The sequence below is a fragment of the Triturus cristatus genome, chromosome 5_1 (assembly GCF_964204655.1).
Source record: "Triturus cristatus chromosome 5_1, aTriCri1.1, whole genome shotgun sequence".
Classification (NCBI taxonomy): Eukaryota; Metazoa; Chordata; class Amphibia; order Caudata; family Salamandridae; genus Triturus; species Triturus cristatus.
The window spans coordinates 866,649,300-866,674,672 of record NC_140587.1 but is presented as its reverse complement, the minus strand read 5'-3'; the positions used below and the strand labels follow the sequence as shown (position 1 = coordinate 866,674,672).

Sequence of the window (25,373 nt, the reverse complement as noted above, 5' to 3'; positions counted from 1 at the left end):
CCCTTCTCACGAGGCCCCACTGCTGTTATCTGCACATACCGCAGCTGTTCTCAGGGGAATCTTCATTGGAATCATAAGCAACCTTCCTGCACCAGTGGAGATGACAGACAATTTTTGGATCTATCTGACACTGCCAAATCTCAGCAAAAAGAACTGAAGCAACTGCCACCTGCTGGGCATGATGGGATACTGGTAGTTCTCTGGGCCCTTAAAGGTGCAGACTTTATTTTCACATTCTCATAATGGGATCCTATAGGGCTACACTGTCCTCTTTTCCTTTATCTTTCTCCTTTTTATAAAGAGTTTTTGAAAGAGATTTAAGTAATCAAATAACTTTATACCAATTATTTGGCCTTACATTTATATATACATATGTACTCATTACCCTTTTTTAAATGCAGTCTGAAGAAATTGACCTTTTCTATAGGCTGTACAATTTTCATGTTTTAAATGTTTCTATAGGCCTTCCTAAAGAAAGGCAAACATCTATTCTTAAGAAGACATATTATTAAAAGTACTCCGGGATCCCTGCACATGGGCAGGACTATTCTGTGTTTGTCTTCAATGGAGATTCACCTGGGAGAGAACTGGGATTACAAGTAAGAAGCCATTCTGTCATTTTAACCTTTTTGTTTTGTTCGTGAATTTCTAGCTTCTTTAACATAAATAAGATATCCATAGATGGGCCCAGCGTGGGGTTGGGAGCTAAATGCCCCGCCTTCTATTGCGTGTAGCATTTGTCAGTTCCCCGCCGGTGCCAAACCCCCCCTCCCCCTGCAGCACACAGCCTTTGGCCGTGTGGGGTGGGGTTCAGGGCCTAGCGTGCAACTAGGGCCAGCGCCCAACTTCCTGCTTGTGCCCAACCCCCACAGTGCACGGCTGCCGCATGAGGTTGGGCTCAGGGCCTGGCCAAACTCCCGCATGTGCGCTCTGATGACTATGCGATGTTGCACCATAAAGGCTGTCATTTTAAGTGAGGCAGACTTAGTGACTTTGTCAAAGGGTCAGAACACCAAAATATAATAAGTGGAATTATTGAGTCTATGAAGGGGTCAGAATATTAAAATACACAAAGCACAACTATTATCTTTGTCAAAAAGTCACTAATAGTTATAATCAAATTTACATCATATACATTCACACATTGCAATGTTCAAAAAGAGTGATTGTCACAAAATTCCTGCCCAGAGTGCTTTAAAGAATATGGCAAACTCTCCTGTGGTCATGGATTTTATGACCCAGGAATTTTACAGTGTTTTTTAATGTTGCATTCTCTGCAGCCCCCGACAATTTTAAAAACAAAATACTTGGTGGTGTCCATACCCCTTCTAGGGGCACCATCAGGATTAAAAAATATAAGCAAAAAGACCCTGCTAGGGCATTAGGTGGCACCCCTTGTCTGGAGCAGTGAATACTAAGTGAGCTGCTCCTGCTGCTCATTTATTAATATTTTATTATTTTTTTACATATTTTTGGATGCCCTAGTGCTCACCCAGTTTGATCTGTCATACTGGGGTGTGATCCTGTTGCGGAATTAGGGGTCTGAGACCAAGAAACATTTCAAATTAAAAACTGTACCCTCTATACCATAAATCCGATAAAATATTTTACAGGCGAATACATTCTTTATATGTATCTGAAATTGTGATTTTTTACTTCTATTATTTACTATATTCTTTCTTTTTTGGTTACTTAAGTACCTAACGCCCACTAGTTGAATAAATGTATGCACCTTTCGTGAAAAATTGAGACAGAGAAGAGATATAAATGGAGTGTATTTTCCAATATTTGTACCCATAGTGCATTCAATATTGTTAATTAAATCATACACATTTTGTACAGAGTTCAGACAGCACAAGAGAAAAAATATATATACAAAATACAACATTGTTACATGATAAAATAACATTTATAAGTGCCTGACAACTATAGTCACAAGTACTGTATTTAATTTAATTACTGAATTTAATTTAGTCACGATGATATCCGTAGCTGTGGTCACTGTGAATACATCCCAAAATGAAAAACAAATCAGACATTCAATAGCCTCCACCACATTCAAAACTTATAACTCCAAAATGGATTAGAACCAACAGACTAAACACATTACTATCGAAATGACGGTATAATAGCATGTGCAACTTACCTAATATCTCTATAACACAGTGCATAGCTTTTTCAGTGTAATCTATAACTGCATGCATCACTGTATCAGTAAGTCTCTCATTCACTGTATAAGTATTTGAGTGAATCTGTAAGACGGTGCATCAGACTATCAATGCTTCTGTAATGAACTATGTTACTACCTCAGTGCATCAATGAGTGGGTGCTTCAGTGTTGCAATGGGTCTGTGATTGGTTGCATAAGTCTCTCACTTAATCTGTGAGTAGGTGCATGAGTGTCTTTGTGCATTTGTAAGTAAGTATATGACTGTCTGGCTGGATCTGTGAGTGGCTACATGAGTGTCTAAGTGGGTGTCTGAGTGAGTGGGTGCATAAGTGTCTGACTGGATCTGTGAGTGAGTGCTTGAGTCTCTCAGTGGGTCTATGACTGGCAGCGTGAGTGTCTGAGTGGTTCTGTCAGTGAGTACATGAGCCTCTGAGTGTATAACTGACTGAGTGCATACGTATATGAGTGGATCAATGAGTGGCTGTGTGAGTGACTGTATGGGTGTGTGAGTGTCTTAGTGGGTCCGTGACTGGATGCATGAGTGTCAAAGTGCATCTGTGAGTGGTTGTATGTATGTCTCAATGGGTCTGTGCATGAGAGCATAAGTATCTGAGTGGGTGAGTGAATGGGTGCATGCATGGGTGTCTGAAGAGGTATGTGACTGGGAGGGAGAGCGTCTCTGTGGGTCTGGGAGTGGATGCATGAGCCTTGACTGGGTGAGTCAGTGGGTGGGTGTATATATGACTGAGTTTGTGAGCGGGTGTGTAAGTTTCTGACTGTATGAGTGGCTGAGTCCATAAGTCTCTAAGAGGGTCTGTGACTGTGTGTGGGAGTGACTGTATGGGTGTGTGAGTTGGTGTATGAGTGTTTGAGTGGATCTGTAAGTGTGTGTATGAGAGTCTCACTGGGTCTGTGATAACATGCATGAGTGTATGAGTGGGTGTGTGAGTCTCTGAGTGGGTCTGTACATGGGTGTTGACTCTCAGAGTGATCTGTGAGTGGGTGCATGAGTGCCCAGGAGGGTCTGTCAGTGGGTGTAAGACTCTCTAAGTAGGTATGAGACTGTAAGCATGAGTCTATGACTGAGTCTTTAAGTAGATGCATGAGTCTCTGAGTGGGTATGGACATGGGTGCATGGAACAAACAAAGAGGGGTTGAGGCAATAAGATACCGTACTTGTCAACAGAATTATTGGACAGGGTGTGGATATTTCTAATGGTGCAACAAACCTGAAGTACAGGCCCTCTATACTTCCAATAAAAAGCAGCTTCCAAAACAAATTAATTACAATTGGTTCAGCACCCAAAGTTAATGGTTGTATCAAGTAAAACACATTTTAATTCTGCACGGATTTTCATCCTGTTCACAACAGCAGTCTTCATAACAACATAGCAGCCAACATGTTATTAATATATGGAGAGATTTTCTTTCTTCAATTGTTCTTTATTCACTTTCTTCTTTAAAATATGTGCCAATGAACAGTAGCCACAGTAGCAAACGCGTTTCATCCCGCAACGACTTCTTCAGGGCTCTGGCCTATATGCAACCCTCGCTAGGTCTTCGGAATGTTGACATTAAGGCGGTTCAAGTTTTATCACCTTGTTCAGTGCAAGGCTTGGATACGTGTGTTCCTCAGGGAGAATGAATATGTGGTGTCTACTTCTAATAGTGGGTGTGTCACTCTTAGAGTGAGTCTGCAAGTGGGTGCCTAAGTACCTGAATGGGTATGTGAGTGAGTGCATGAGTATCTGAGTGGGTATGTGACTGGATGTATAAGTATGTGAGTGGGTATGTGAATGAGTGTATAAGTGTCTGAATGAGTGTGTGAGAGCGTACATGAGTGTGTGACAGTGACTGGTGAGTGTGAACAAACATATATATATTTTTAAAATATATTTTCACTAATGTTTGCGATGACTTCCCAATAGTTGCGATGTCCTCACAACGGTACACTGGGGGCCATGCCGGCTGCGGCATCATTGCGAATATCTAATGGAGACCACGCGATTCCGCCCTGACGTCGTCCGCGGGCATGACGTCGACATCAGTTTTCTTCTTTTCTGCGTGCAACGCGGATCCGGATAGTGTCCCTGACCTGTTTTCAGGCCTTCTTTTCACGCTTTCTGTTGTGGGACAGTGTGCGAATGCCTTCGGGCTTCAAGACGTGTTCGTCTTGCGCACGTCAGATGTCGGCGACTTACCCTCATCCTATTTGCATGTGGTGTTTGGGCGAGCACCATGATTCCACGTACTGTGACGCTGGCCAGCATCTGAAGCCGAAGTCCCGCCGGGAGCGCCAGATGAAACTCCTTTCGGCCCGCTTGTCCAGATCGTTGTCGTCTCCACGTCCGTCCCCCGCGGAAGGGTCCAAGAATCGCAGATTCCGACATCGCCCGTCACCGAGGCCCCTAGGGTGTCGCTCGCCCGTCAGTAAGTCTTATAGCTTATCCCCGAGGCCTGGCCCCCACTCTGCAGCGGCCTCATTCGTCGCCACCCTACCCGCCGTTTCCCGGCGTCGGGCGACCAGGATCCAAATGGAGGCCTATGCTGCGGCTCTGCAGACTTCCTTGGCCCCTCCTTCTCTTCCTGGGACGTCCGCGGATCCCTTGCCATGTGCGGGTCCTTCCGCGGAGTTGCCGGCGGCTCCGGCGCCGATGGGTTAGGCTTCAGGTTTTGGAGGTGTGGTGTCATCTGGGTGTGGCCCTACGGGGTTCCCCTCTTCAACCCACAGCATCTCTGCCTCGCCGCAAACCCCGAGGGGGTCCCTGTGGTGTGGTGGGAGGTCGCCGGTGCTTATGGCTCGTCCCCGAGCTTCCTCAGTCCTCTGGGCAGGCGGCGGCCTTGCCAGAGGCCGAGCTGACGCCGCTCAGGCACCAATGGCTGGCGGCGCCGTGGGTGCTGGCTAGGGGCCGGGGCGTGTCCCCGGGTCCCTCTTGCCTCTCCACGCAGGCGTCTCTCTCGTCGGAGGTCGTGTCGGTGGCTTTTCGGCACCATTCTTTCGCCGACCCCGCCCAATTCTCCTAAGGCGCAAGTGGTGGTGGAGGTCATCTCGGCGTCCGCGCCGGTCGACGTCACGCCGGCACCTGTGGCGGACTCCACGGCGCCGTGCCGGCGTCGGGTCATTGACTCGTCTCCAGAGGCCCCCTCCTCTCCAGAGGTTCGTCAACTTTTTGTCTCTTCTTCTCTGGAGACGGTACGCCGCGTCGTAGCCTTTTCCCCGGCTTCTTCCAGGGAGGGCTCGTCGCCGTCCCCGCGGCCACAGCCTTTCCCAGAGGCACCTCAGGTCCCCCACTCGTCCGTGAATCTTCCACCTTTTTGGGGCTGGCCATTTCTTCCTCCAGCTGGACTCGGGCATGGCCAGCTTAGTTTACAGCCGTCACCCATGGAGGAATTGCTCTCCCCCCCACACGCCCTACAGAGGCGAGTGCAGCCTTTGCCCGGGCCACTTTCACGGCCGCTGGCATTTTGCACATGGGCGACCCCGCCACCCCATTCCCTACGGACCATTTGCTTGAGGTTCTCCATCAGGGCACTGGTGGACGGGAGCTGCTTCTTCCATTCGAAGTCTCGCTCCATAATTCTCTTTTGGGGGCCTGGGGGCGTCCTGTCACGGGGGATCCGGTGCCCCAGTTGCTCCTACACTGCCACCGTCCTGCTCCGCACAATCCAGTCTGCCTTTCTTTCCACCCTTCGACCCAGGGCCCTCTTCTGCAGACTGCTTTTCCTTCCTTGCCTTTGGTGGTGTTTCCTCCGTCACGGGAGGCCCGGTGGTTGGATTCATGGGGGCGTAACTTCTTCGCTTCCTCTAGTGCTGCTTTGCAGGCGCTCAACACGCTTTGTGTGTTGGCCAGGGCTACTTCCAGTTTGTGGGATTCCATGGAGTCCCTTCTGTCTTGTGCCACTCAAGAAGGTGTCTGCGCTGATCTGCGGCGCCATGTGATGGATGTCCGGGAGTTGTCCGCTTTTATTCTTCGTGCGGCCCTGGGTCTTTCTGATGCTCTCGGCCGAACTATGGCAAGTTCAGTAGCTCTCCGTGGCCATGCATGGTTGAGGTATAGCGTTTTCCCTGAGAAAGTTAGAGAGCGTCTGGTTGACCTGCCTTTTGATGGGGTGCTTTTGTTTAACACCCATGCGGATGCCGCCATTCAGCGGCTCCTTGCGGGGCTCAGTCCTCCTCCCCCTCCGTAAACTTGACTTGTCGGTCCTCTGTTGATTTCTGGGAGGCGTTATCCCACCTTTTTTCGGGGGTCCAGTGGTTTGGTTGGACCGTTTGTGTATTCTGTGTGGGTTGGCGTGCCTTCTGGGTCCTTAGGTTGGCGCCTTTGTACTGTTGGCTGCTGGTACAGCCCCTGTGGCTTTTGTGGTTCTTTGGTTGTTGGTACACCCGTATGGGTCCTCAGGTTGGGCCTTCTGTATGTTTTTTGTTTGGCTGATTTGCAAGCCGTCTGTGGTTCTATCTGCAAGTCCTTTATGTTCTTGTCCTCTGCTGTGGGATGTTTCCCTAAGAGGTGTTCCCATGTTTTCTTGGGACGCATCATACCCTATGTGGTGTACTTGTAGCTATTGCATAGCTCTGTCCTGCGCTGGGACGGTATGGTCGCCCTTTTTCGAGTTCCCTGCCTTTCCTGGCATCACTGTATACCGCTGGTGCGGTCTCTTTTTTCTTGTCCGGGCACAGCTTGCGCTGCTCCAGGTTCTGTCATTCTCAGTGTTCGCTACCTCGCTCGACCAGTCTGACATGCTGTCTACGGTGTCATGTTGTGGCGTTTCCGCCTTCCTGTCCGGCGTTTCGGCCTGGTCCTCTGTCTGGTGTTCCAGGGGGGCTAGGTTTCTCCTGGCTTTCCTGTGTTCTGGTTGACTGCTTGGGTCCGTCCTCCGTGTCTCTCCTCTTTCTCTTCTGGCTGGTCCCACTTCTCTTCGTGGGTCGGTGTGTGTCTATAGAACGCTCCTCCTTTGGGGATTGTTCTGAATTTCCCTGGCCTCTGCCTGCGCCTGGCTTGTTCTGGGTGCACTGATCCATGGTATTGCCAGCTGCCGGCTGCGCACACCTGCTCGTTCTGGTCCACCGCCGTGGCCCTTAGTGTGTCCCCTTATGCCCCTGCCTGTTGTTCTGCTGGGGCTTTGTGCACCTGTGCCTTTCTTCTTATGCCTGCGCTTCTTGGCTGTGGAGCCGTTCCTGCCTTGTCTGCTGCCTTGTGGCTGATGCCTGTTCAGCTGTCCTCTATCGCTGTGTGGTTTCCTACGGTGGGCTCTGCCTCCGGTTCTACCTCTTCTCCCTGGAGTTGGGGTGGTTCTTTTCCTCCTGGGTGCTCCTCTGCGGCTGTCTGTCCCTGCAAGGGTGTGTGGCAGTTGTACCTTGGATGGGCTTGGGGTCTTCTGGTCTTCCCTTCGCCTTGTTCTTGCTTACTTCTGCTTGGTAGGGACTGGGCCGCCCTTCTTGTCCCTGTGACACGTCCCCTGCTGGGGCCCTGTGTGTCTTTCTACTGGGAAGGTTCTCTTGCAGGCCCTCCTCCCCTCTGGGTATGGCTAGGGTATCTATTCTACATTAAGGAATCTGTGGCTAGTAGTCTCTATCAGTTGTACAAGTTACTTACCTTCGGTAACGATGTATCTGATAGAGACGATTCTAGCTGCAGATTCCTTCACGGCCCGCCCTTCCTCCCCGTTCTGCGAGGGCCTTCAGTTTGGTTCTCTGCACTCGCCTCCCTCCGGGTGGCTTGTCTTCTGTGGGTGCCCGCTCCGCTTCCTCCCGGATAGGATTCTTCATTCTGCTTGATTGTTCCTCCCCTTCCTTTATAATACATGGTCGGTTGGTTCATGTGGACTTCTGCATCCCTCCACCCTGTTTTTTTCTCCAGTGTAGGGGCCTTCTTTTACTCTTCTCCCTTTTACTTGCTTGGGGTTTCTGATTCCTTTGCAGTCCTCTACGTTGGTTTTTATTTTTTACCTGTACCTCGGCCTTTTCGCTCCTTTCAGGGGATACGGCCCTCCCTGATGGTGTCGTCCGGGGGTGAATTGCTGTTACTCCTCTGTTCTGGGCTTGTTGCCCTTCACTGTTGTGGACTGTGATTGCAGTCTTTCTCTCTCTGTCTCTCTGTCTCTGTCTCTCTCTCTCTTTTTCTCTCTTTCTCTCTTTCTCTCTCTCTCTTACCCCAACCCCCCCCCCCCCCTCTGCTGTGACATTTTTCACATGCCTTTTCCCTCCAGGGAGGTTGTCGCCTTAGCTTGCAAGGGTGTTCCTCAGAGCGGTGCTCTGCTCTTTCACTGCTATGGCTTTCACCGCTATGGCTTTTTGTACCTTAGTGCTTGGCACTTTTCCAACTAGTGTTGTTCCTCACATTTCGTTTCTCTCTTTTCTGTTTCACTGATTTTTCCCACACTGTTCCCATACTCTCCACAGTTTTGTTTGTGATGGCTCCACGTTGTGGTGCGGAAAAGTTCTCAGACGAAAACTGATGTTGGCGCGCTGGGGTGGGGCTTATGTGACCTCGCTGACGTCATGCCCGCGGATGACGTCAGGGCGGAGTCGCGTGGGACCGCCCCCTGGTGCACAGAGATGCTGGGGCAAAGATAGTTTTCCGGGTCCAGTCTCACGCCTGGGGATGAATCTACGTTAAGGAATCTGCGGCTAGAATCATCTCTTATCAGATACATCGTTACCGAAGGTAAGTAACTTGTACATCGTGTGCGATTAAAAAGATACATTTTGGGCACATAATTTGTCACTAACACACCCATTTCTCAAACATGGGGTCAGAGTATGTCCACCCTGACCTCTTAAGTTAGCTTTCACACAAATGTTCAACCCCAGGAACTGTTCCCAAATAATAAAATGGATAAACAACTTTCTGTTCAGTCCAGCCAATCACAGCATTCCGATGGCTCACGCATTCGCGTTTAATCGCAAAACCACTGCAAAATATCCACGGCAGAGATATATCTATAATTTTCGGCCTACATTTGTCATAAACTACTGGATGGATTTGCACCATATAACAAAAAGCACAATCTGCTTAACAACATCTACCTTTCTGCCAATTTTGTTGTCATTCTGGTCGCTAGCAGGTAGTTAGGACTTCGTTTCTGTTTGGATATCCCTAACTCAGGCTCTTGAGTATGCAGCCAGATTAGAACGCCTTTTACTGTTCGATGAAGCACTGATGGGCACTATTTTGGGCACTTGGGCAAAGCCGGGATCTTGATCTCCTGGCTCCGAGCGATTAATCTTTTTCTGCAGCATCCAAAGCCTGACAGGCTGGTAATTCAGGCCTCAACTGAATCCCAACATGTTTCAGACTATCTGCTAGTCATGCTCTCAAATCCTAACCCCAAGTTGCTTCCTGTGGAAATATTAGCATTCATTGTGGGTCATGGTGGCTGGATATCCTGCCAGCGTTCCCAGATGACCTTCTAGCCAACCTACAACAGATCATTCAGGATGCAACAGGTCATCAGATTGGGCCTTGAAACGACCGACTGTCTGGGTAGGGCAGTTGGTACCAGCTTGGGCTTCTGCAGCATGCTGACTCTGCTCCACAGTATTCTGGATTGATGTCCAACAATCACTTGTGGACATGCCATTTGACTGCACCCGTCTCTTCCGAGACGAGACTGACACAGTAATGGATTGCTTTAAAGAAAGCTATGCAACAGCGAGCTCCCTCAAGCTGGCACCGCCAGCACAGCAGTTTCCCCAGCAGTTTCATTCCTTTCAAGGCTTTAAAAGGGGCTTACAGCAGAGTCCACATCAAACTTTGGTAGTATCAAGCTCTCTGACCTCTTGCAGGCCCATGTTTCGGTTGTTACCATCATAATGTAGGGGAAAATCTTCATCATCATCTCCATTATAATTCCCAAATAATGGTTGGTTTTGGATGTTAGTCAGAGGCAGAAAGCTGATGAAGATGGTTTCCCATGGTAGAGGCATTGTTCTGTCCGAATCTGGTTGTATGGGAACCAGGTGCACCTGGGTGAAGGAGACATGACCTTGGTTGAGGCCAATGTGAGTTAGGCTCTGAGTCAGACACAGGAATCATCAAAGTGTCCTTTGGTGGTGGTGGCATTGGGGCTGGCATTGACATTGAAGGGACCGGCGCAGATTGTGGCAGTTGGCACCGACTTTGGTGCAGAACCCAGGGTGGGTTTGAGAGGCACTTAGGAAGGATCAGTCGGTGGTAACCCGACTTGACGTCCATGGGGATCCTTGTTTCCTGAAGGCTCGCCAGAGAGAACCAGAAGTATGTCAAAAATGGGCAACTCAGCCTCTCTACAGGTGTTGATCTGCTGCACATCGCTGACAACCCAGAGAACTTAGGGTGCATATAGATCAATTGCAGAATCTGCTTGTCGATGTGAGATTGTGAGCAGGACCGAGTTGTACCTTAACGTCCTTCCTACTTCTCTGAGGATAGAGAGTGGCTGAATGGGGACAAGTCCAACTTGGCCTTCTTGGGCTTCCCTTTTGTCTTAGACTTCAACTTTTAGGAAAACTTTGACTGGGAAAGAGTATCTGCCACAGAAATGACCACAAGAAGAGGAAGGACTTTACGCTCTTAACTTCAAATGGGAATGGCACTTGGGTGTTTGGCAAGGTACACGTCCCGAATCTCCATCTGGTTCATGAGGGCTCATTCCTCACTTGGATTCCTATCCCGACCCCAAGCACCAAAGGCACACTTTGTGCAGGGCTATCACCAACATTTGTTTTCAACAGTTGCAGCAAAGTTTAAATCCTGTTGTTTCGGTAGGGGACATTGTTCCCTTGCACACTTGTTTACAATTTTTGGGAGAAAAAAAACCTTTTCAGTCTGAACAGAAAAAGGGAAGCTAAGCTAAGGATGTATATTCGAAGACACGGAAAGAATGGAACTGACATCCGCAAGCATGAGTGGCGCCACTATGCAGCTCCATGCCGTTACTTCCAGGGCGAAACAGAGTTACTGACTGCACCACCTGTCATTTCGCTGGAGCACTTCTGTGAAAGATCTCCAGGTCTAGTCTGTTACCTGGGGATATTATAAAGGTCAGGAATCTGCAGTTATAAGTATCCATCAAAAAGCTGTTTTTTATCCAGAACATTCACAGCCACTCAAAAAATTAAAAGGAAGAGTTTTCTGTAGCTATGCTTATAAGTAAGAAACAATTGCTAATCAGGAAACATTTATGGCATTTTATTGTAATGTTGGAGTTCAGTATCGGGAAACAGTAAGCTTATGTACATTTTACCACAGACAATGTTTTCACAGTGATTTATATCACAATGCATACAATATTCTTGCAGCTTATGTATTCTGTGTAGTTAGAAATTCACATAAATGTTTTTTACCCTTAAATCTTATTTCAAATTAGTCTGCAACAAAAGCAGAGTACCTAGTAGCATGCTGCTTCTTACATCACAGATGAGGACATATTACTAAGGCATTGAGTGTGGAAGCTGGGGTAAAGTTCTATGTATCGCTTGACCCTATTTTTAGGTCTCACCTACCAAACAGCACAAACAATATCTATTTGGGCTTACCAAGAACTTTTGAATGGGCTTTCGGCACACCCGTTGTATACCATTGGTATTGACACTCATTTGCTTGCTTGCTTATTTGATAGCTTTCTTTGTCCATATTGTGTTTGTTTCTCCCCTCGCACATATCCTCCTTACCATCCTTTGGCTTGGTTGACTTGTATCCGTCCATTGCTCACTTTTAGGGAACTTATTTTCTTTTTGCTAAATCACTCCATGAGGGTGAATGACTTTTCCAGCTCTCTCCCTCTTGTGCTTCTCCCCTCAGTGAAAAGTCCTGCCCTGCACTCCATTTTGGTGTCTCTTTTATGTTGCAAGCGCTCTTTCATGTGCTTCTCATCCTTGCCAAACTCCCCCAAGCTTTGTGTGGCCTATTCGCTTTGGTGCTTCCCTCCTGTGTTGCTCTCCCTTGTGTGCTGCGTTTTGCTACCACCTGCCCAATACCTGTTGTTTATCTGCCGCTCACATGCTCCTCTGTTGCCTCGCCCAATCTTTTTGAAAAAAAATTCTGTTTGTTTTTTGTGGGGAATGATCAGACAGCAAAAATGTCTGTGCTACTTCTCGATCATGGTTTCTATTTCCCGATCTGTCTCGAAGCGGTAAATAATACTTTGAAAAAAATGTTCATGTCTTTTTGTAGGCATGCCATGTGTAATGATGCCTGCACATTCATAACCCATTGTATCCATTTTGGGGGAGTGGGGGGGCAATAGATCCCAAAGACCAGACCTATTGGCTTTGCTAATGCTTGTTTCTGTTGGGTCTGTGCCAGACCATATGGAGTATAGTGGGGCAGTACACCACTTAACTGGTGAGCTGATGAAGGGTAGGTACCTTCTTCTGCAGTTTTTGAATATGTTTTCTGCAGCAGTGTATTGTCGACAATTAAACAAGTTCTAATTAAAGAGGTCCAGATTAAAACTTGAAACTAACCCATAAATGGAAAATGCAAAGTCTATTTGGGGTGTTCTTGCAATCTATACCATCACTCTCTGCTTTTGTTCTGTGGATTTATGTTGTAGTTTGTGTTGTTGTATGCTCTGTTATTATGTGAAGACAATTCTTACAGCGTGATACTAATTCTTCTAAGGTCAGGTGACCAAGACACTGTTGCTTCCTTCTCCAGCACAAATATATAGATATCCTGCAGTTTGTGTGATACTGTGTGTGCGGGTATGATTGAAATGAGCTTTCATCCTCCAGTTGAAGGTAGATTGAATAATTCGATGACTGACTCTAGCTCTTAACATTAAAACAATGACACCTATCAACTTGAATTGTTCAGTTCTTTTGGTTAAATGTGCTGCAGTGTGTAAAGAAATGGAATTCCTCCCAGTAATCACTTGCTAAAAATACATTTTCCTGAAGTTGAAATTCTTTACAATTTTCTTTTTACTGTTTCACACAACCACAGGTAAAACCAATAAAATAAAAGTTAATTGGACTGCATCTGCTTTGTTGTTGAAGCTATTAAAATTCCCATGCTCTTTCAGCTGTTTTTTCTATTCTTTTTAGAGTTATGAAACAAAGGCCTCCGAGGACGTGTTGAGACGAGTGTGTGTCTCTGCTTTAATGTCACTGCTGGCAGTCAGTAAAAGTGCCCAGAACCACGCTTTGGAAGGTTAGTCAGTGTGCATGTTCTTAAAAGTGTTGTTTTTGTAAAACCGACCTCATGACTTGGGCTCAACTCAATCGCTCTGCCACTGTTCCAAGTTATGCATAATTGTGATATTGCCAAATGTTTCTGTGCTGCTCTGAGTTACACACTGGTGCAAAAATAAAATAAGTTAACGGGGGAAAATTCAACATGTTGTATTCGGACAAGAATATAGTTGTTTTGCCAATGTATTTACGTTATACACCTTTAAGTGCACCGCTAAATGTGAATATTTGTCAAAAACTCTTACAGTTCTTATGAATGCAGATTTTCAAAGAAATTTGTTTTCCAAAGGGAAGCATACGTTGAGTAACATACTCAACAATACTCATCATGCACCTCATTGTAATCGTGGCGGAAGATCATTCTTACACAGGTTAAATTAACTCTTTTAGCCAAGTACATTTTAATACAGGTGACGACTGAATGTATGCTGTTAGACATGGCCTTCTCTGCAGGGTCATCGCCCAAACCTTTTGCCTTAACGAAAACAGTTTTCTGAAACAGTTTTTGCTGGCTTTTAGAACTCTGTAAGCTTTCCAGTACTGGATTGCTTGTACTACATGTACCCAGGGCTTGTAAATTAAATGCTACTTGTGGGCCTGCATCCCTCATTGTGCCACACACTTAAGTTGTCCTTTAAACATGTCTCAAATCTTTGCAGTCTGTGTGCAGTTGTAAACTGACAATTCAACCTCACTAAATAAACCCCTTGCCAGGCCTAAAACTCCCTTTTTAATATGTATAAGTCACTCCTAATATAGGCCCTAAACAGCCCATAGGACATGGTGTAACATGTTCCAAAAAGTTGAACATGTACTTTTATGTACGATATTTCCTGGTAGGGAAAAACTCCTTAATTAATTTTTTAGCGCTCAAGCGAGACCTTTAGATAGCGGGTTTTCAAAGTGCTACCAGTGAGACTTTTGCTGGCCTAAAGCCTGCGTGCATGTGAGCGTGAACGTGCACAGGCCATGCGCCCGAGGCACCATCTGGAGCTGATTACACGCGCGCACCCCTGCTATCACTTTTGCCGTCTTGTTAGGTATGTAACCTTTTATTTTCGCCGAGTTCCATTTCCCTTGTTCATCTATAACTCTTCTTACTCTTTAAGTGTTTCTAAAAATGGTGACTATTTATTCAATATCACCTTCCTGATGAGCAAATAGGGCGTGCGTGCGTGTGTGTGTGGTATGAGGTTGTCCAATTTAGATTTTTTAAACCTGCGTTGTTACTTTACTTTTTCCGTTTGATTTTCGGTTGTTGACATTCCGAGATAAAAAGATTGCCTCCACCCATTTCTTTGAGCTTAGTATCCGTGTCTATTTCCTGTGTAGATTTGTTAATTTGCATAAATATTTTACTACTTTTTTCCCGGTTAAGTTTTGTTCGCATTTTTATAGCACTTTCAGGTCCTCTTTTTAGCTCACTTGGCTTTGCATCCATGTGAGGGGAAAGATTGTTGACCTTCATGAACTCACTTGTTATAGTTAGTTCTAGGTTAAAGAGCAGGGGCCATCTATTTATCACCAGTTGCCTTCATATTTCAAGCCAATGTCTTTAAATTTCCAGGTCTCTTTGAACCCGCAAGGTATCCTGGTCTCCTAGCAACCAGCTTCTAGGAAGGCTGCAACATCACATTGTTTCAAGAAAAATGTTGCTGCAGTCCGATCCTCTGTTCCTAAAAGCTTCTCTACAAATCAGAATCTATTTTTAGATCTCGGCTAGCGAAGGCTGCGCTTGCGCAGTCTCGCTCGCGAGATTTAATGACTTTGAGAAGTGGGGCTTCAACCCGCCCCTCTTCTCTCCTCTTCTCCATTGGCTGGCCTCTTAAATGCTGGTCAGCCATTGGAGAAGAACTTTGTCTCTCCAAACAAGCCCCGTCTCTTTCGAATTCGTGGGCGTGATTCTTTCTCTTTTTTTTAACACGCCCATAAGACAGCGAGTGTACGGCATGTCTTGCTCACGCTGCCTACACGCGCCAGTCGGCTCTCTGATTGGTTGGCAACTACCAAATAAGCACTGTGATTGGTGGACCTTGCCAACCAATCAGAGAGCCTACTGGCGCGTGCAGGCAGCATGAGCAAGACACGCTGTAGACTCGCAGAAATCATTCACTGGGCCTGTGTTGTAAAACACACAATTCAACACGAACGGTCTACATTGTCTTATTACACATTGGCCCACAACAGTGTAAGTAGGCCCGAAATGTTTCTGAAGATTTCCCCGCTATTGGATAGTCATTGCGCTTTTGCGCTGGTGAACAGCACTGGCAACAAGCGTCGTTTCCTTTCTGCCGATAGCAGCCTACACGCGCCAGTCGGCTCTCTGATTGGTTGGCAACTACCAAATAAGCACTGTGATTGGTGGACCTTGTCAACCAATCAGAGAACCTACGGGTGCGTGCAGGCAGCATGAGCAAGACACGCTGTAGACTTGCAGAAATCATTCACTGGGCCTGTGTTGTAAAACACACAATTCAACACGAACTGTCTACATTGTCTTATTACACATTGGCCCACAACAGTGTAAGGAGGCCCGAAATGTTTCTGAAGATTTCCCCGCTATTGGATAGTCATCACGCTTTTGCGCTGGTGAACAGCACTGGCAACAAGTGTCGTTTCCTTTCTGCCGAAAGCAGCCTACACGCGCCAGTCGGCTCTCTGATTGGTTGGCAACTACCAAATAAGCACTGTGATTGGTGGACCTTGTCAACCAATCAGAGAGCCTACGGGTGCGTGCAGGCAGCATGAGCAAGACACGCTGTAGACTTGCAGAAATCATTCACTGGGCCTGTGTTGTAAAACACACAATTCAACACGAACTGTCTACATTGTCTTATTACACATTGGCCCACAACAGTGTAAGGAGGCCCGAAATGTTTCTGAAGATTTCCCCGCTATTGGATAGTCATCACGCTTTTGCGCTGGTGAACAGCACTGGCAACAAGTGTCGTTTCCTTTCTGCCGAAAGCAGCCTACACGCGCCAGTCGGCTCTCTGATTGGTTGGCAACTACCAAATAAGCACTGTGATTGGTGGACCTTGTCAACCAATCAGAGAGCCTACTGGCGCGTGCCGGCAGCATGAGCAAGACACGCTCTAGACTTGCAGAAATCATTCACTGGGCCTGTGTTGTAAAACACACAATTCAACACGAACTGTCTACATTGTCTTATTACACATTGGCCCACAACAGTGTAAGGAGGCCCGAAATGTTTCTGAAGATTTCCCCGCTATTGGATAGTCATTGCGCTTTTGCGCTGGTGAACAGCACTGGCAACAAGCGTCGTTTCCTTTCGGCCGATAGCATCTGGCTTCGCCAACAAGCACTGGCAAATCCAAAATGTCTGATAAAGCCTTTCAGAGGCAAGACCTATAGGCTTTGCCAATGCTCATTAGTACTGATTTGTTGAAGACATCCCTCTCAAGGTTCATTCAGGCAGTCCCGTCCGAGGATTAAAGACCACAGGGAGCTTGTGATCTCTCCTTCCGCCATAGGCAGATCACAGGATCCGTTGATAATCACGGCGATCCGGAACATTCCGCGTGACGGACATTGGTATCCACCCCGCCCTGGCTTCCGGTAAGAGGCCGCTCTGCGTGCGTGTGTGTGGGGGGAGGGGCACGGGCTTGTGAAACCCAGTGTGGGGTCCACTCTTCTGCGTGTGCACGTCTCGTCTCCTACCCGACAACTCCCTCTGTGTTTCCTTGTCTGGGGCCTGCCCTGCTCTGCTGTTACCCGTCCACCCTTCCCCGCAGCTTTACGTTCTATTACACACAGCTCTGCAAGGGCACCTCAACCCTGCTTTCCCTCACACTCTCTCACTCCAATATTGGGACATCATATTTCAGCTCTGATAGGGCACCCCACTCCTGACTTTCAGCCCCTTTCCTATTCCAATAGGCAGCAGCTCTGATAATGCAACTCAACCCTGCCATAAAGCTACCTTAACTTTCCCAGTTTGTGGGGCCCACACACAGCTGAGAATGTACCTCAAACCCGCCCTGCAGCTTCCGATTACAACTCTGTCAATGTCCCTCAACCCTGCTCTGCAGCCTGCCTTCTTATTCCGCTGCTGTCAACCCCACACAGCATGGCCAGTGCAGCTTAACGCCGTCGTCTAGTAATTACTATCCTTACACGTGACGAAATGCACACCTGTAAGAAATCAGCCCAATAAAGTTCACGAAAGTCCGGTCGCTCCATGTTGACTGTACACAAGCACTACAGTATTGGGCTATGCATTTAAAAACAGTCTATGACTTGGTTTGTAGAATCCGTTGATTTCATGATTAAAAATCAGGGCCGGAAACATTGTCATTCTGACACTGAGTAATCTGGCAACTGTGTGTGTGGGAGGCTCTGTGTGTGTGTGGGCAGCTCTGTGTGTGTGGGAGGCTCTGTGTGTGTGTGGCTTTTTTTGTAGGTGGCTCTATGCGTGGTGGCTCTGTGTGTGGGTAACTGTGTGTAGGTGGCTCTGTGGGTGGCTCTATTTGTGTGTGGGTGGCTCTGTGTGTGTGGGTGGCTCTGTGTGTGTGGGTGGCTTTGTGTGTATGGGTGGCTTTGTGTGTGTGGCTCTGTGTGTGGGTGCAAATGCAAAAGGTCTCGCATTTGAGAGTGATTAAGCTATTGGCATTGTAAATAACAATGCCGTTTCTTTAAATGTTTTAAAAACAAAAACATAAACAAAAATAATGTCATGAGCAATGCCAATAGCTCTAACTTTAACAATGCCAAGACCATTGCATTGTAAATGCTTGTTGTGATTAGCGCACAAAAGTGGTTTTCCACTGCTCTGTTAATTTTAGTTCTTCCTGATAAGAGGAACAAAAGGCTTTAGTGCCAAGGAAACTTTGTAGTTAAACACAGCGATAAATGGAACGAGTGCAGCATCATTACTGGACTGTTACAGATCTTTTTGGGAGTCTGTGAACGCTTTTGTACACACTCCCATTACGGTGTGACTTTCCTAAGGCAAAAGGGGAGAATTTTAAGCAGTCCCAAGTAAAAGCCTTGTAGTCAACAATTAGGTTTTTATTGTGGCCACTGATTTTTCAGTTGTTGTGAAACATGGTTTCTCGCATGGTCTGACCCTGAGAACATCCTCCTCGCTCTGTTTTTCTGCTTTACATTAAGCTTAAAGCCTGTGATACCATCTGTCATTCCCTGGAGCATCTCTTTCTGATAGATACTGAATATCCCCAGATGGCAGACTGGATCAAAAGGTTTTCTTAGTAGTGCTCTAATGTGCCAACAGGTGGCAATGTGCAGCTCTGCAGTGACTCCGTGCAACTCCACAAAGGACATCATATAAGCTCCACCCCTGCGAGCGGACATCCGTTCCGTTCTTGCATGCCTTCTGATGCGGATCCTGAGCTTTGGTCCTACTACTTTTTCAGTCTTGCAATGATTTCAAATTTCTCAAACAGTGTGCTAGTGAATTAATGTCACCACCAAAACATCAGGCTTCAACCTGTGCCAACTGCAAGAAACAACTGTTGGTCACGGACACTCGAGTTTTCTCTTTGGTGCCTAAGCTCCAGGCACGACTCCAAGATGTGCAATAGAGCCCTCAAGTACACAAAGATGATCAAAGCTAGAGGGGCGAAATTTTGTGGCTAAGAAGAGGTCACAGCTAAATCATTGTTCTCGCTCCCAGTCATGAGGTGGGTCTTTGTCATGGTCACAAGGCCTTTTCCTGCAAGAGGTCTAGTTGATGCTCATAGTCTTCAGGTAAGTCAAAATCTAATTCCAAGCATAAGATGATGAAGCGAAATGCAACCCCACCCAGCCACTCAAAATACCATGAGATGGAAGAGTGCATCAAGAAAAAAATTGCCCCTCTTTGAAATCCCTAGCATACAAACCAAATCCACCATTGGTCCCAACACAGCCCTAGTTTTCCAGGCCATTGTCAACTCTGCTGCTTGTAGCGACCTTCAAGAAGGCCATGCTGTGTATTTTTGGTGTGATTCTGTATCCTTCTGGCATGCACTTGGGTCACATGAATGTCCAGGGGTCTCCAATCTGAATACAGCTAGTAAGTCTTCTCCTGATGCAGAGTGCCTCCTTTAGGCCTTGTAATTGGATCGTATCAATTCCAATACAGATATCCACGTTGCTTCCCACCAAATGAGACATTTGAGGATCTGGTGCCAATCTCTGGGTCCGAACTAGTGTTTGCCCAGTCTAGACCTGTGTTGCGTGACAGAATTACTAAAGTGAAATCAGCTGTCGTACAGCTTCATTGTAATCCTAGATCTCACCTTGGGGACCTTAGAAGTGTTTAGCCATGCAACAGTTGATGTTGTTGCACCAAGGATATTGTGCTGCACAACTAAATACTTATAAGGTCCCAAAAGCGAGACCTATTGGCTATGCCAATGCTTGTTTCTATTGCAATACGTCCTCTTCCATAGGTTATCATTGTGTTGCCTTATGAAATTTAATAGTTGATAACTTTTGATTGAGAACAAGTAGGAAAGTCATGTTGGGTGTCTGAGGAATTGTAATTTATTAAATGAAATGTGAATTTAAAAAGCGCTCAATTGCCTGGAGGCGTCTTGGCGCTGCTACTGTCTGAAGACATTAGAAGAATCAGTTAATTGATAAAAGCAAGGTTTTTAGTGATCTCTTTAAAGAGAAAGGTTTGAGATTTCTATCAGCTCAAGGGGAAAGGGGTTCCACAGTGTGGCTGTGTCAGTTATGATACTTCTGCCATCCCAAGAGGCTCATCTAAACTTGGGGACAACAATGTACTTGGCTGTAGAGGAGGGAAGCATTACATAGGGAGTATATCAGATAAAATATGTCCAAGGTATTCAGGCCTGAGTTATGTAAAGATTTATAGGCAATGCATAGGGCCTTGAATTCTATGCACTTTTTTATAGGCAGCCAATGAAGCTTAACCAAGGCCTTTAAAACCCTCTTTGATGGTACATTTGGATTCTAAGTCACAATTCTGAAGATGACACTCTTAGAAAGTTAGCATTTTCTTGTCCTAACCATTTGGTGCCTGCAGTCTGCCCCTATGTCACATGGCTAGGTGAGGTGTAGTTGGCAGTTGGCCTTTGTGTATTCCTCCCATACAGTAACACAACAGAGGGTCTGATTGTTGGCAGGATGGGCCATCTCTGGCAAGATGAGGGGCAGAGCAGTCACCTACCACACTTGCACTTCAAAGGCACTGCATCAGCTCACAGACAAAGGACTTCGCAGTAGCTTATTGGGCACCCAGACAGACTTGGACCAGGGCAAGTAGGCAGGAAATTTTAGACACCTCTGTAGGGGGAAATTTCAGAAGCTTCTCCCACATCAAAGTGGGCACCAGGTATAAAAAGGGGACCCTCAGACCCACTCTTCAGTACACTCCTAAACATGTCAGTACTACAGACTCCCGCCCTCTCACAACAAGCAACAGTGTCCTGGGGGTGGGCACCCCAGGACACTGTAGGAGCCGGCCCTGAGGGGTGGCGGTCCCCAGGGCCCTTGAGGGCTCCAGGCGGGGGGCCACGCAGCCCCCTCCTTCAAAAAATAAAGCCCCGGGGGTGGTGGTCCCTGGGGCTTGGGGGGGCCATTCAGCCCCCCCACCCTATTTATTTTGTAGCCCCGGGGGTAGCGGTCCCCTGGGCCCCCCTTTTAATTTTTGATGCATTTGCCCCTGGGATTTTCCACCCCGGGGGCTAATTATTAAGGAAGCGCGAAAGGCTGCGCTTCGTTTTTTTTGTTTTTTTTTACGGCCGGATCCGCGCACCCTGCGCGCATTTTACCGTTTTTTTCTTTTTTTTTTTTTTTAAATGGGGTCCCTAAGCAACACTAGAGGGTCAGAGTATTTATACCCTGCCCCCTTTACATCTTTCACACACTTATTTCCCTTACTTCCTCAGCCTCGCTTCTACCGAGGCACAAAATGGCTGCCAACAGTTCCTGGTTTCGAATGTTGACAGACACTTGACAGCCAATTAGCATTCGGTGCGTGATCGGGAGGGTGCGCGCACGGTTAGAAGAGGGTGCGTTCAGGGTGCGCGGATCCTCCGAGGCCATAGATGGTGTTTGGTTCCGGGGGCCAAGAGGGCAATGTACAGAAAGATCGCCGCATTGGTGGAAGATAGTGAGAGCAGCTTTGCCATTGGCCCGGGAACATTCAATGAGAACTGAGGACAGTGTATTTATACCAACTAGCAGACCGGGAATATATAGCATTTCGTGAAACTGATGATGGCATCACGCCTAAACGCGTCTTTCAATAAAGAAATGCTTACCAACTATCCTGTTGCTCCGTGAGTGCTTCACATCACCTGTGACTGAGCGGGAGTATTTTATCGCGATCCCCACCTCGCGTATCAAAGCACCCGCCTGAAGAGTTCAGCATCAAGGTGGGACTTTAGAGCTTTGATCTATATTGCTTGAACCGCTGCTGCAATGCGTGCACCGTCGACCAATAAGGTCGTGAGCTATACAAGCTTGAAGACGCCGAGCCATTTGACCGACGCCTGCGGCTATATCGCAGATGCACCAGCTGGCGAGGGGGACATGGTGTTTGGTTCCGGGGGCCAAGAGGGCAATGTACAGAAAGATCGCCGCATTGGTGGAAGATAGTGAGAGCAGCTTTGCCATTGGCCCGGGAACATCCAATGAGAACTGAGGACAGTATATTTATACCAACGAGCAGACCGGGAATATATAGTATTTCGTGAAACTGATGAAGGCATCACGCCGAAACGCGTCTTTCAATAAAGAAATGCTTACCAACTATCCTGTTGCCCCGTGAGTGCTTCACATCACCTGTGACTGAGCTGGAATATATATATATATATATATATATATATATCTATAGTGTGTGTATTTATATATTGTGGACATAGCTCGTCCCTTCTTGTTACCACATGCACCACTCTTCGAGGTCAGCTAGCGCCATGGCCTCTAACTGCCTGTCCCTTTAGCCTTAAGCCCTCACCTTAGACTACTTGTTCTGGAGGCTGTTCAACTGTTTTAGCTAGGGTCTCTGACCCTTTATTTTCCTTTTCTTCTAGAGTGGTTCATCAGGAACTTGGTTCCTCTTCTTGACCGTTCTTTTTCTCGAAGGTTTCTCTTTTTTCCTACACGGAACATATTTATGCATCTAGCCCATTCAGGGTTAGTTGTACCAGTTCTTTGATTTTGTGATATATCTTCTTGAGTTCTTTTCTCTTGTTGTGTCTTCACCCCTCTTTGGGAGCAATGGATTGTTTTTTTTACTTTCATGTACAGGTATATACTGAATGCTTTCACACTGTCAGTACGTACTTTTCTGCAGGATTTTCTTTCAATAGATTTATACTTTTTTCCGCCCTCCTGTATAGATGCTCTCCCCTGGACTCCACACTTGTACTCTTGTATGTTCTGCTATCCATGTTGGTTTCTGCTTATCGTGCATGCTATTATTGTTAGAGGATGTACCCTCTTTTGCTTGTCTGATTCCCCAGCCAGGTCCTCCTCTTTCTGTCTTACTATTGATTGTTACAGAGGCCTTCGTACCCTACTCCTCATGAATGTAGGTCTTGATTTCTCTCTACGGAGTTTTTTCACCGTGCTGTCTTCTTTCACGATATATAACTTTCTGGGTCTTTTTGCAGCTCCATCAGTCTATTGGCCTTGTTTTCTTGTGCCAGCAGACGTTTAGTTTCACCGGTGTGTGTGATGCATCCCAAACTCCATTTCCTTTTTCCCAGTTGTTTGGCTCATTCGGCTTGGTACTCTTGTTGTCAATGACATCATTGTGTAATATTGGGGTCCTTGCCCATTGTCTATATTATCTATTTTACACACATACACATGCACACCTACACACACACATACATATTGTGTATACATGTCCTTGTACACGTATTCATATATATATATACATAGATATGTACATACACATATATGAAAACGTGTACAAGGACATGTATGTACACACACTATATATATATTACCTACTGGCGGTCGCCAGTAGATAGTTATAGTTAGGACCGAGTTTCCATAGGAAATCTGAAAATTCTATTTTGAATAACTTTGGCGTCGGTTGACGAATCCTCGCGAAATTTTCAAAACTAATGGGGCGCTCCGCTCAGCTCCTACCCTGAAAGTCTCGGGGTGGTTCGTCAAGCGGGAGCTGAGAAAAAAGGGGGGTCCCAAAACGCGTTTTCCCCATGCATTTTCCCATAGGACCTTTAGTCGAAGGTACGGCCCGAACGGCTGAACAGAATTACTTGAAATTTGGCAAAGAGGTAGTCCTCAGGTCAGGCATGTGCCTTTTGCATATATGGTGTCAATCTGTTCAGTAGTTCCTGAGAAAATTGCAGTTAAAAGCACATAAATATCTATAAGCGCGCACCGTGCGCGCACCATAACGTACGCGAGCGTAATTCTGATTGGTGGTTACATGTCAGTCAACATTCGAATCGGTCGAAATCAGGAAGTGTCGGCCGCCATTTTGTGTGTTTTGTGTGTGACAGTGAAAAAGAAAGGTGGAGAACGTGAAAAGGGGGCAGGGTAGAGAGTTCCTGACACCCTAGCCTTTGTCAGGGGGTCCCTGAAGGACCCCGAAGGGTGAAAAAAACATTTTGGTTTTTTTTCAAAAATTCGCGGGGTGCGCGCACGGTGGCAAAAAATTCGTACAAATATAGATTTAAAAATCATGTGTAAGTGTTTAGATGTTGGTTGGCTCTAAAAAGAGCCGTTGTGTTCATTGAGTGTTTTTTGGTACCTACAAGTAAGTACCGATGCACAGTCTAAAGTTCAAGAGGAAGACTCTGTTCCCTTCATCTGTGAAATGTACACCATCTCCTCTATAAATGCCACTCAGAAGCATTGGTTCATAGTAGTTTCAGTTCCAGAATCTTCAAACACCACACCCACTCCCTTCACTATGTCTTCTTATTTCCTGGGACAATGAGGTGAACAGCTATCAATTTTACTTGAAAATGGCAGAACAGCAGTCTTCTTCAGGCAGTGAGGAGGAGACCTGGATGCACTCAGAAGGTGTTTTTCAGTAGAATGGCAATATGAAAAGAAAGATAGTTGTAAAATGGAGGCTTACATACTTTCTTTTTAATAAAAAGAACTCAGTGGCTGTTTCACACCATTCTACACTAAAAACTAGGCTGTATGTCTACATTTTTAAAAGCATGTTTTGTATTGGTTCAGAAAAATGTGTTCCCACAGAACATTACTTTGGATTTGCTGTTAGATTTGAAAAGTAAAGCACTCTTGCTCTTTGGATTAGAAACATTGTGTGCTGAACTTCTGACCTCTCTGCTCACACCAGTGTTCCATGACCTGTTGCTATGGTAGCAGGCAGAAGTCATGTTGGGGGTAGGAATGATTTGGAAAACGGTTGCAATTTGCAACCAATAGAAATGTGTGTTTCCATTTGAAAAAATGTGGGAAGCAATGTGATTTGAAGTTAACATGTATATGTGTGAAAAAAGAGAAGGAAAGTTTGCCATTTACTGGTTCTGTTGAGAGGTGTACAGCTCAGAGATTCTGGCTCTGATAATCTGCTGTGTGAGTGGCACATTTCTTTCTCAACTAACTACTTTCAAAGGTGAGTTATGAATTTGAGAGGGGATGTATGTGGTGTATTTTGATATAAATAATAGAAATTTGTTTCTTCTTTTAAAGTTGTGTTTTACATTTTATGTTTTGGAAGACATTTAACTGCCTTGAACTTGTAAGATATTATGGAGTATGTCTTCACCATAAGTTAAGGTGTACTGGTATCACCCAGGAATACTCTTTTGTGCCTAGAATCACACCATGAGTCTGTGTGCACTCAGGAATTGTTGTCAGAGATTTAATCCGTGTTGCTCTTGTTCTGTAAGACTTGCACTCGTAGGAAAGGGGCAGCTTGTTTTCTTGAACTGTGATGGTTAGCATTCAGCAGAAATCGCTATCTCACAGATGCGAGGCAAATGCTAACACATTTGAAAACAACAGGGTAGATTTTCCCTCCACTCCTGCAATGGGTGAGGTAGTTTCTACATGTTTAAAAACCCAATTAACCCTT

The 25,373-nt window shown here is 46.2% G+C and overlaps 1 protein-coding gene across 4 annotated transcripts in view; it reads left to right on the top strand.

Moving 5' to 3' along the window:
• Positions 1–25,373, top strand: part of RTTN (rotatin) — a 1,165,399-nt gene that overhangs the window by 1,004,334 nt on the left and 135,692 nt on the right. For all 4 annotated transcript variants that reach the window (XR_014961587.1, XM_085605903.1, XM_085605904.1 and 1 more), the window contains one exon: positions 13,199–13,304. Coding sequence is in view for 3 of the 4 variants with exons in the window: in XM_085605903.1 (XP_085462029.1) it covers positions 13,199–13,304 (106 nt within the window). In the remaining variant the exon portion in view is untranslated. Of the gene's footprint in view, positions 1–13,198; positions 13,305–25,373 lie in introns of those variants that run through there.